This window comes from Rhododendron vialii, chromosome 3a (assembly GCF_030253575.1).
Source record: "Rhododendron vialii isolate Sample 1 chromosome 3a, ASM3025357v1".
Lineage (NCBI taxonomy): Eukaryota > Viridiplantae > Streptophyta > Magnoliopsida > Ericales > Ericaceae > Rhododendron > Rhododendron vialii.
Genome location: NC_080559.1, coordinates 32,355,597 through 32,368,245, shown reverse-complemented (window position 1 = coordinate 32,368,245; position 12,649 = coordinate 32,355,597). Strand labels below are relative to the sequence as shown.

At 38.4% G+C, this 12,649-nt stretch overlaps 1 protein-coding gene across 1 annotated transcript; it reads right to left on the bottom strand.

Moving 5' to 3' along the window:
* Positions 1-2,477: 2,477 nt before the first annotated feature.
* On the bottom strand, positions 2,478-4,862 carry LOC131320067 (pectinesterase-like). Its single transcript, XM_058350626.1, has 2 exons — positions 3,667-4,862; positions 2,478-3,394 (listed from the first exon to the last, which is right to left on the bottom strand). The coding sequence occupies exons 1-2, from the start codon at positions 4,703-4,705 to the stop codon at positions 2,697-2,699; spliced, it is 1,737 nt and encodes a 578-aa protein (XP_058206609.1). The 5' UTR covers positions 4,706-4,862; the 3' UTR covers positions 2,478-2,696.
* Positions 4,863-12,649: the final 7,787 nt, after the last annotated feature.

The following is a 12,649-nucleotide window of genomic DNA, read 5'->3' as shown; positions in this document are numbered from 1 at the left end:
TCGGCACTGAATTGTTCATGAATAGTTAAAGTAAAAAAAACTTCACTTAAATTTGTGAGTATGTAAATAATATAACTCAACAAAATAAAATAAATCAAGAAAAATTCATTTTCAATCATAATATATATATATATATATATATATATATATTATATAGAGCTTTGCATACAGTTTTTTTTTTTTAATGTTTTTGTCATCGCTGAACTAAAACACTGAAGCCGTCATTGTCTATTTTGATTTGTGTAGATACAGAAATTAACTTTATTAGTAGGAGTGTATTAATCGATGGGCACCGCTATTCGCAGCTCTTTATTTTCTCCCATAACCCACTACATTTCGGTAAATGGTTGTTGAAAATCATAAATAATATTTCGGTAAATTGCTGTTGAAAACAAGATTATATTTCGGTAACTACATGTCGAAAATATGTTCAACTTTCAGTAAACAACTGCCGAACATACATTTTCGGTAAATATCTGTTGAAAAAAATATTTTATTTCGGTAATTGGATGCTGAAAATATATCTCAATTTCGGTAACTAACTGTTGAGTATAATTGAAAATTTTTAACGGGCTATGAGAGAAAATAAAAAGCTGCGAATAGCGGCGCCCTAATCGATTGACGAGAAAGATTTAAATATTTACTCTCCCCTTTTATTAGTCACTCACGTCACGCTTCTTCTGTTGAGTATTTTTACATCTTCCGCGCTACAGAATCTCTGTGAGATCTTTTTTAAAATACTACTCCAGACGAACTCAGCACAGAGAGAGAGAGAGAGAGAGAGAGAGTTATTTATTAATAGTTTTGGCTTGACTCAATTTACATCCTTGTTGGTTTCAGTTGATGATGTTTGCCACATGACCTAATGTGTGTGTGTGTGAGAGAGAGAGAAGGCATGTGTCAAACGGCATTTGACACCACACCCTCTCTTGTTTTGCAAGCCGGAATTAGATTAACTTCTTCTTTTTTAATCAAATTAGATTGACTATTATTAGAGGTGATAATTTGGGTCCGGTAATATGATTTCATCCAAATTCATGTATTGTTTGCCAACCAACCACTCCCACCCTTGAACCCTTCAACGCCTTTAATGCTTTGTCTTTTGAATCTCATCACATGACCACTAGTCCTCCATTAATGAACACCGCCACCAACAATTTTTCGGTGCCTGCTCGGCACATTCGGGTCATCCAATACATTATTGGACGGCTCGGATTAAAATCATTTTTCTTCTTTCACCTTAACACTTTCTCTCTCATTTTTCTCTCTTCAAATTCGAACCGTCCGAAAACACAATGGACAGCTCGGGTGCGCCAAGCGAGCACTATGTGGTAAAATTTTCCGCCTCGTCAAAATTACGTTGTTGTTTGGAAATGGGAAAAAACTGATTCTTTAAGTATTTACGAGCCTCTAATTGCTTCAAACCTTCAATTGGGTTTGGATAAAAAAGTAAAAGTAATTTCTTGTTTGTTTTTTTTTTTTTTTTTTTGCATCTGTTTATTTTTCGTCAAACTTTTGTGACTTATTGATTTGTCTCGTCGAGAAGAATCGGAAAAGTAAAAAAATTTGCCCAAAATTCATAATTTTTTGAATAAAGAAAAAAATAATTAAAATACCGTTCATTTGAATAAAGACAAAATTTTATCTTGTCGTTGTTTATTTTCCCTTCCAAAAATTACGGGACAAACATAAAGTATAACTAAATTTCAACAATTTTAAGCCTAAAATGGCTTCGATACTTGTTTTTTGAGGTGATCGACGGATTTTATGTACAGTTGAAAATGTCTTTGGCAGGTATTAATTATCAAAACATGTCATTGGCCGTCATTTTCTCATTAAAAGGAAAAATGACAGTCCATGACGTGTTTTGATAATTAATATCTGCCAAGGACATGCTAACAACATTTGTTAATATTGAAAATGTTCTTAGCGGGTATTAATTATCAAAACATGTTCTTGGCCGTCATTTTCCCTTATTAAAATAAATAAAAATTCGAGGTCTTAGTTATTATATATTTGAAAAAAGGATAGAAAAGGAAGGAAACATGTTAGGTCGGGTTGGGTCAGGTATGTCTTGACCCATATTTAACCCGATTCATTTTAACCCGTCAATTATTGACCCATATTTAAACCCGTCCATATTTAACCCACAACCCGTTTAAACCCGTCCATTTGTCACCTCTACTATTAAGATAAGAGTTGAATATCCTATGGTACATCTAGTAGGGAACTTCTCATATAAACAATTCCTCATCGATCGTTCATGTTGCAAAAAATAGGATTTGTTATGATTTCATTTGACAATCTGAACCGGTCATTCTGTCGGATTTAACATGTTAATCATTCGTTAATATTCCAAAAATCAAGTTGGTTAGACCCCACAAATCTATTTGAACTATAGTCATACGGAGTATTTGTCAAAGGAAACTAAACCACTTGAAGTTTCGAATGGACCATATATAAGCGAGTCGAGTCTATGAAATGAACAACTCAAAAATATTCGAAATATATTGTACTAGTTTGATTTCAACGTTACATGATGTACCACAAAATTAACATATCCAAAACTTTCAATAATTAAGATGGTCAAAAGTGCACATATATATAAATATAATGACTCAAAGTCTCTCCGCATTTATTAAATTAAATCACTCTTTTTTTCACCAGAGCACCACCACATTTTGTATATTTTCACTCTAGTATTTCAAACCAACGAAGAATGGTGCACCCGTGGCTCCGAGCCACGACTGTCCCTGAATAAACGGCACAACCGTGTAGGAAAGAGCCTCAGCCCGGTTGGTGATCACCTTGTGCCCCCTCCAGTTCACCCTCTTAGCGGTCGCGGCGCCCGGTCCCCGGTTCGCGTACTCTGCGAAAAAGCAAGTGTTGAGGGCGAAATCCCCCTGCCAGGGCATCCATCCCGCGGGGTGGATCAGGTCCCCCAGCGTGGACTCCATGATCACGGCCCTGGAATATTCCTTCCAGGGCCGCCCCAGGTACGTGGGGATCTGGAACCTCGCCGGGTACAACTTGCCCTCGGGCACGATGCGGCAGTTATGGATCACAATGCCGGTGGTCTCCTTGGCGTAGCCGCGCCCGTGGGCGGTCACGGTATTCTGCTGGTTGTCCATGGGCCTCCGGATGATGATGAGTGAGTTCTGGATGATGGTGGCGCCGTCGCCAAAGATGAAGTCGACCGTGCCGGAGATGACGCAGTTGCGGTAGAAGTTGCGGTGGGCTTGGGCGTACAATGTGTCTTGGTACCCGTCCATCCTGCAGTTGTAGAAGGCGGCCCTGTCGGATTGGACCCGGAGTGCCACCGCTTGGTGTCCTTGTGGCCCGGCTGTGTTTTGGAATCCCATTGCCTTTGCTATGAACCCATCTCCAATTGCACCTACACAAGACATTTCCAATCAAAAAATATTCTTCCATGAATAAATGAACTCGGAAGCAGATGCAGAGTTAGGATTTGATTTGATTTGCTGATGTTATTATCCGAGATAACAGGACCCCCGAGAGTGGGACCTATTTGAAGAATTAAGTATTTCCCAAAGTGGGACCCTTTAAAAATATATTTTGCTAATAGTATGTGGGAACTTTAAAAAGTTTGAAGAATCAAGGTAGTATAAAAGAGCAAAACGATTAGTGAAAGTGAGAGAGACTAACTGAATGAGGCAGTCTTGAATGTTGAGACGCCACCGGCATTGCTTTTCCTTCCGGTGACCATTGTCTTCCTGGGTCCATCTCCATACATGAAAATGTTCACTTGGTTCTTTTCCACGGTAATGTACTCATCGTAGATCCCTGCCTTCACGTAAATAACGTATCTCCCCTGCAGGTTCTTCGGGTATGCTGCCAGCGCCGCCGCAATGGTCCTGAACTGCCCGCTCCCGTCCTTGGCCACCACAGCGTTGGGCCTTATGTTACTGCTCGGGCTCGCCCGCGCAAGCAGTTTCCTGTCTGCAGCCGAGAGCCACGTAGGGTACTGATCGGTACCCCCTGCGGTTTCATCGTATGCCTCGAGGAGGCGTCGTTGCTGAGAGCTTGCGTTGGAGATGCTGGTCGTGTTGATGAGGGGAATGTTGAACGCGGTCAGGATCTGGGAAATGGACGAGACGATGGACAGGGCGTTCTCGGTGAGCTGGGTGGCGTTGAGGAGCCCGTCCGACATCGCCTTCTGGAGATCGGTCTGCGTGAACCCGTCGAGGCATGTCTGCTGGTACGAGTACACGGCGCTCAGCCAGTTCATCAGCTCGGCCTCTCTGTCGTTCATGGTGTGCAAGCTGCTGTCGCCCACCATCGAAAAGGAGGCCTGGAGCTCGTCGATCGCATACTGCAGGAGCTCCTGGCAATCCTCCACAGCCATCTTGTTCAAGGGATCGTTGGCTGCATTCCCGATAGCCGTAGTGTTCGATAACGCAGCTTTCACAGCGCTGACGGTGTACTGGAGGGCAGCCTGGAGGTAGTCCTTAGGGGTGGCGGATTGGTTGTTGGCAACCGCGCTGAGGCTGTCCACGCACGCCTGCTGGTGGTCCGTCGGGCTACAAATGGCGGAGACGGACTTTGATGTCGTCGATAAGACATCGCCTTTGTTCGAATCGCCCGACGAGGAGGAGGACTTGTTAAACCCAACAACGACACCGATGACCACCGCTACAACGAGGATACCGGAGAAACCCACGGCCACAAACTTGCCTCCTTTCATCTTCGACAAAAGAAGGTTTATACCTTACTTGTTTTTGATAATCCGTTTTCAAGGTAATGAAAATGGTGGGATTTTTTTTTTTTTTAGAAATTATTGACAATGCACATGGGTTCCCAAGAGATTGGGATAGAGATAGAGAGACTGATTTGCTGAAGATCATGCCCGAGACTCTTATAGGCATTGGTGCTCTAAATTTGGGAAGAGGGAAGTCCATGTGGATAGGAATGGCCGTTGTTTTTTGGTGGTTAAATTGATCATGTTGGATAAAAGTTAAGTTTGTTATCAGGTTTTGTGGCTTAATTAGGACAATGAATCATTCAAGACCAAGGGAGATTGAGAGAGAGAGAGAGTTGAAAAGGCATAGTATAGCCTTTGGAGTATTGGAAGTCCTTCATTTTAGGGGATGGGGAAGAACTAGTTCATTTCAGTTCGTGGATGTAAATGAAAGGTCTCTCGCTCGTTGTTATTCCACTTTTCTCTCCCGATCGATAGCTCCTCCAACAAGGGCGGAACCAGAAATTTTGGATGGTGGCTTAGGTATAAAAATCCCATAACCAAATAATGCTCAAATGATGGGCGTATGCGTTGGAGCAAATTACATATTTCAGTGAGGTCATAGGAACAAAATATATGAAAAAACATTTAATCTTATTTTCAAGTGAGATTATATAGTCAATAGGGTCAATTATATATATTGATCCCTCTTTTTTAAGGAACATGCAAAATGTTTTAGTAGTTGTTAGATGTTATTAATGAAATTTGACCATTGATCTTGTGCATGGGGGTATATGGTGCTTACTAATTTGGCTACCGCTCCACTGGCCAATATTGATCCCATTTGTATCAGTTAGTTCCGCATTTGCACTCCAACCTTGTACCTGAATAATTTTCGTATAATTTCCTTAATATCAGTAGAAACATCAAGGATCCAGTCACACTACATTAATTTTTCAATTAGATCCTAAAATAATAAGCATTGAGTACATTTGGCAGAGGGACTTTTAGAGACAAAATTGGGGCAATTCACCCCACTGACATTCTTCTTTCGCCAAGGATATTTCGGACTCGGGAGGTGCTAGCCCGGGCGTGCTAGCCCGGGCGTGTTAGCCTTCGTGCTATGCCCCAATATGATGCCGTTTTGGAATAATTTTGGATACACCGTTTTAGCCTCCAAGAGCTTTGTTTTAACTGAAACGTAATTAAAATCATTCCAAACCCCTGAGTAGATAAATCATTCCGAACCCATAGTTTTGTGGAAGGATATGCGAGATGCTAATTCTTTTTTTTTTTTTTTATTCTTGTGATCAATTAGCTTAGTATGTTTTCTACGCAATGGAACCCATTTTTCCATTAACCATTTGGAACCCACTTTACCCATTTTTCGATTTTTATAAGACAACAAGGGCTTTCGGTAGACTTCTTTCATTGGAGTTTTACTAAATTAATCCAAAAACCTAAAAGAGGAATTAAGTGTCTGCACCAAACAGGGCCTTTGGGGAGTTGAATTTTGTTCACCCTCCACTTAAGAGGGTAATCATTACGTTCTTTTCTATTTGTTGAAATGGTGTGGAACCCACAACAAAATGATGTCATGCTTACCAAAAAGTGTATTGCATGGTAAGCATGACATCACTCATCACTTTGTGATGGGATCCACACTATTTCAACCAATAGAAATGAGGATAACATTCACCATATTTTAAGAAATGTGAACAAAGTTGCACTTGCCGTTGAGGGCTAAAAAGGTATATCCAAAACTACCCAAAACAACGCCGTTTTTGGGCAAAGCACGGGCTAGTACGCTCGGGCGAGCATGTCCCCTGAGTCCGGATATTTCACACCCCAATTATGCTTCTTTAGATCCCACTTCAAAATTTTAAATTGTCCCCACCCATTTTAAAAGTTTGGTACATACTTTGTTTTGTCAACACTGCTAACCACACAGTCAATTTGTACGTAGGTTGTGCATAGATTTTATTGTGGGGTCCGTCATAGGTTCCACACAAATGATTCAAACTATTCATTAAATGTTAATATTTTTTCAAGAGTCTCCGTAAAAAGTCAGCTCAAGCCGATACTTATAAGTATTAGATCCAATCATCTAAATTTTCATTCAGATTTATGGATAATGAAAAGTTAGATGATTAGATCGAGCATCTATAGGTATCGAATTGAGCTTATTTTTCGTGGGGACCCTTGAAAAAGTATTTTACATTTATTGAACGATTCGAATTGTTTGTGTGGAGCCCGCAATAACCCCATAATAAAATTTATGTGCAATCTATGCACAGATTGTTTGTGTGGACAGATTAATTGCTTATAAAACCAAAGGGTGACAAATAGAATCTCCTGACTACTTTTCTTCTCCCACAATAATTATAAATATTCCCCAAACATTATGCACATTGCTCTTCTTGGCACATACATGTACTGACAAATTGACCCTACTTCTTTCAATTTCTCAACAGGAAAATTATGTTTGATATCCAAAATTTCCATTTCGCCATTTCGGCATAGTTTAAAACTCTTTTTAATTTGCCCTGAGTTATTTCAAACACGTGATACTTTTGAGTGGTACATAGTGATCCTTGATTTCTAAGCATTTTTTCGCTGCAAAAATCAGACACTAAACCCCAAGATCAAACGCAATTAAAACTTGTGCACAAATTAGAATTCTTAGGCAACTATTTTTAAATATTGAAGACTCGTCAAACCAATGCCGATGCCAAGTATTGTCAAGTTTGTGTTAGGAATTGAACTCTTTGTTCAACTCACAGGACCCGGGGGCTCTGCTGCCCGCCTGGGCGCAGCAGCCCCTACCCACTCTACCCACTGGCAAAAACGTTTTCGTTTTGCTAAGGAAAAAAAATATTTACCATCTATTTGCAATCCTATGAAACAGAAACGTGATTATGAGAGTTCTAAAGACAAAATTTGATCATGTCTCTTTGGAATAATATGATCAGAATAATAAGATCTTCACACTCGTTCAAACGGATTAAAAATTGAAACACTTAATTTTTTAACCATATTTTTTAATATATAAACGGTCTCAAAAAATTAAGTACTCAAATTTTTACTCCGTTTGAATCGGTGCAAAGATCTTGTTATTTTGATCATATTATTCTAAATGGTCATAATTAATTTTTGTTTATAGGGCTTTCATAATCACATTTTTGCTCCACATGGTCCTAAATAAAGAGCATATATTTGATATAAGAGCTCTAAAGATAAAAATTAATTACGACCCCTTAGAATAATATGATCAAAATAACAAGATTTTTGCACTGATTCAAACGGAGTGAAAATTTGAATACTTAATTTTTTGAAATTGTTTATATATTAAAAAATATGGTTAAAAAATGAAGTGCTCCAATTTTTAATCCGTTTGAACGGGTGTGAAGATTTTATTATTCTGATCATATTATTCTAAAGAGACATAATCAAATTTTGTCTTTAAAACTCTCATAATCACGTTTTTGTTTCATAGGATTACAAATAGATGGTAAAGATTTTTTTTCCTTAGCAAAACGGTAAGGTTTTTGCTAGTGGGTAGAGTGGGTAGGGGCTGCTGCGCCCAGGCGGGCAGCAGAGCCCCCGGGTTCCAACTCACAACGCCCTACGGATCTTAAAAATCACAGAAATCGCAAGCAAACAGAAATAGTGCTTAACGAACAAAAAAAGAAATAACACAAGATATACGTGGGAAACCTCAACGCGAGGAAAAACCGCGGGAGCCACACCAGTCCACAATGAAATCGAATCAAGAGTACAAGTCTTCTCGCAATCTCTCTGAGACCTGCGTTTTCTCTCGTCTCTTTCTGTTTTTCTCTAAAAACACGTTTACCTAATTACATACAAACTGCAATGTAAAATAGGTCGGGTCCTATATGTAAATTACACCCCAAATTCTTGAAATATCGTTTTCGCCACAGTTCGGGGTGCGACTTTAAGAATTAAAACTTGATGCTACTATGCAAAACACATCAAGTTGTTATTTTTCCATTTCAATTTTGGTCTACAAATAAGTTTTTTTTTTTTTGTTAGATCCACTTTTTTTTTTCCCGCCACCTCTTTCTCTCTCCCAGGTAAAAATAAAAAACAAATATTAACATTGTTACATTTTTAATTTTAATATCTTAGAGTATCCACACCAGTTCACGTACATTTCAATTAATGAACTTTGTTTTAATATGAATCAAAATGAAATTCAAATGCTAGGAACAACAAATGCTCCTGACAAAATTCGAACCCTAACCTCCCACGAGGAAAGAACCAAAAAATTCCATTGGGCTACAAACCCTGTGGCAATAATTAGATTAATGATTTGAATTTTGGATTGACAATTTTATTTTATCTTAGCGTTATTGAGTTTTTAATTATTCGAAACCATCACTTTCCTAATTTTTGAAGTCTTAACAGCAATGAAGTCCACGTGTGGAGATCTAGCTGATGAAATCACGGAATTTATCTTTTTGGCTGTAATTAATGGAATCTTTATTACCAACCATGTGACCAGATTATGGTACCGATATGTGCTTCAGGATTTGTTGTGGGCCATGGGTGTTGACACAAACACGAGAAAGTTTTAGGGTGTTGGACCGGGTATCACACACGTTGTATTTTGTCGGCGATTTCAGTCGTCCAAATGCATTTTGGACAGTCCGGATTTTAGAGAGAGAAAAAAGAAAGAATAGTGGAATAAGAGGAAAAGAAAGAAATAAATTTGAGATGTTCAAAATATGTTTGCTGATGGATACCACAAGATGGTACCTGCTTGGCACCAAAAATTTGTCCACAAAACAAACTAAGAGCAAGTTTATCAATAATTAGGTAAAAAAACTTGTGAACAGTGCACATTTTTTATTTTACCTACTCACATTTCTTTCAACACTACACCAACATTATCTATTTAACCTATCCTCTATTAAAATATACCTTTTTCTTTCTCAAAAAGTACAACAAAGTACAATTTAAAAAAAAAGAAAAAAGAAACAGGGAGAGAGAGGGACAGAGAGAGGAGAGAGAAAATAATTTTTTTTCCTTACCTGATGAACAGTTGCTAGATAAAAGTGCCGAAGCACTGTTCACAAATTCATTTTAGCTCTTTGTTTACCTAATCTAGTGTAAGACTACTTTTCCTCTCTTGATGAGTTAAAATAGCTATAAAGCTATTTTAGCTTTGCTGGTAAAATTGTTCTAAGGAAGGAGAAGGAGAGAGAGAGAGTCTCAAATAAACCCCACACTGGGTCACAATTATGACCCCTGCGAACAAGGCCCAGTCCAGAAAGATACTTGCCAACCTTAGACTTCTGTTCGGATAAAAAAAAAAAAAACCTTAGACTTCTGTTAGATTGGGAAACTCTATAGTTCAAGGTTATGTAAGGCACTCTGTAGGACGCATACGGGTTATTGATTTTGACAATGAATGATTGAGATATAATTTTTTAATTATGATCAGTAAGAATAATTTATTACCGGTCATAATTAATTTTTAATGTGAACCGTTGATTGATGAGATCGACGGTTGTGTGCCGTCCTACATGTACACTACATGGGGTGCTCTACAGCACCCCGGATCCGGTTCTTTTTCCGCTTTAAAAAAAAAACACCTTAGGCATTGTTTATTTTGGGGTCTCAAATTTTTGGGCACGTTCTCCAGCAAATTTTTTTTTATCTCTCTCTTCAGTCATTACTTTCTAATAAATTTTCTCTATCTATTACTCTTGAGCCATTAATTTTTTCTTTTATAATTCTAATGTCCAAACCAATTTACGTACACCTCGAATAATGCTGAGGACTAATCTCAACGCCAGCCTTAGTTCTTTCTTTGAAGGAATTATTACAAACAAATAGTAATTTATACACCGATAAAAGTCAAATAAAGTACATGATCTTTAAACCTAATATAACCTAACCAACAAGAAAAGTCGAGCAAACCCAAGAAAAGAAAAGATACAAGAATGCTCATGAGAGAGTTGTATTTTAGTAATACTCCCTCTGTCCCATAATATTTGTCCAGTCCACATAACGAGAACGTAAAAATAATACTCCCTCCGTCCCATAATATTTGTCCGGTCCGCGAAACGAGGACTACAAAATAATGCATTTCTTTCGAAAAAAAATTTAATTTTTTTTCATAAGTTAAAAGAACTCGTTGAGATCTAGTAAATTGTTGAATTTTTTTTCAACTTTTCTTACAAAAATAGTATTATTTTTACGTCTCCGTTTTGCGGACCGGACAAATATTATGGGACGGAGGGAGTATATTTTTTTCAAAAAAAAAATTAAAATTTTTTTTAACAATTCACTAGATATCAATGAGTTCTTTTAATTTATGAAAAAAGTTCGAATTTTTTCTTGAAAGAAATGCATTATTTTTAAGTTCTCGTTTTGCGGACCGGACAAATATTTTGGGACGGAGGGAGTAGTATAACTATCGTCATCTGCATCAAATTTAATTTCACACCCGTCTTGGATTGCAACAGATCAACCGTAGTTTCTTCAATCAATTACCTCTCTCTCTCTCTCTCTCTTCTTTGAACCGACATGAGTCTCTCTCTCTCTCTCTCTCTCTCTCTCTTCTTTGAACCGACATGAGTTAAGCAATTAATCTTATTGAAAGGTCTATCATAATTGAAGCTTAGGGATCGGACCACACAAAAAGTCCTAATTAAACTTCTAACTACCATGTGCACGTACATATGCATACACACACCTACCCCTAATTCACTATCCAAAAGCTAAAGTACTTATTTTCCTTCTACTTTAACTTTGTTAGTATTTTGTTTTCTCTCTGTCGAGGCTAAAAATTTGTTCGATTTCATTTTTTATTCTTCCTTGAGAACCGGATGTCCGGGCCAGCTGGCGCGCACCTCAACTAATTCTGGGTAATAGCCGGACAAATCCTTCAATGGCTCCAAGATTTGGAATGTTTGGCCTCCGCGGGATTCGAATAATTAATCAAGTTTGAGATCATGACTTTTTTGTGCGTGGTTTAAAGGCCTTCAAATTCTGATAGCCCAATGAGGAAGCTGTTGTGCCTAATCAAGTTCCATTTTCGTAGTTGAACTGAACAAATATCAAAATCTCAACTCCAACAACAAAAAAACCTTAATGACAAGATACAACCATTAGCTAAGGAATTGAGATTAACGGATGTAACGTAAATCTCTAGTTAACGATTCGCACGCACAATGACACGACTGTGGAAGAGTCACGAGTTCAAAAAGAAAAATGCTCGGGACACAGACGTCCGGCATGGCGGCATGTATGTGTTCGGAGCTGACCAATGATCGTTCATTCAGGAAACGCCCCATTGGCATTTTGTGAATTGTGATTATAATCCAGAAATGCTGACCAATGATCGTCTGGCTGGAAGCTATTTTTGCTTAATGGGTTGGGAGCATATATTGGCCCAAAATTGCTTTGATACATTTTTCTTCGAAATAACCCATAATTCCTTGATACGAAGCCCGAAAGTTTTATGTGGGCCTGAACTAAAAGCCTTTAAGTTGTATGGCCCATGATTTAGCCCATTTGTTTTATCATTGGGCTGTGTTCTAACCAGGGCCGAGTTGACTCGGGAGGACAAGTTCAACACTTGAGCATTGCTTATTTTGTATGGTTCTACATAGTGTTCATATTCCAAGAGCACCATTAACATCGAGCTGCATACTTGGTGCTCGACAATGAATTCAAAATCGTACGTGGACTAGACCGATTGAGTTCGGTTGCGTGAGCTTACCCGGGATCTTGATAGTGTCAATCTGAACACAACACGATTTAAGCAGACCGGGTTAGTGTCAAAGTATACATTTGACACGATTATGTTAACAGGCGTTTTGACACGAATCCAAAATGATGCCTGCCCTAACTAAAATAGTACTACTAACTTTGATTAATTGTGATACAAAGGAGAAAAATTGGAACTTTGGTTTTTGG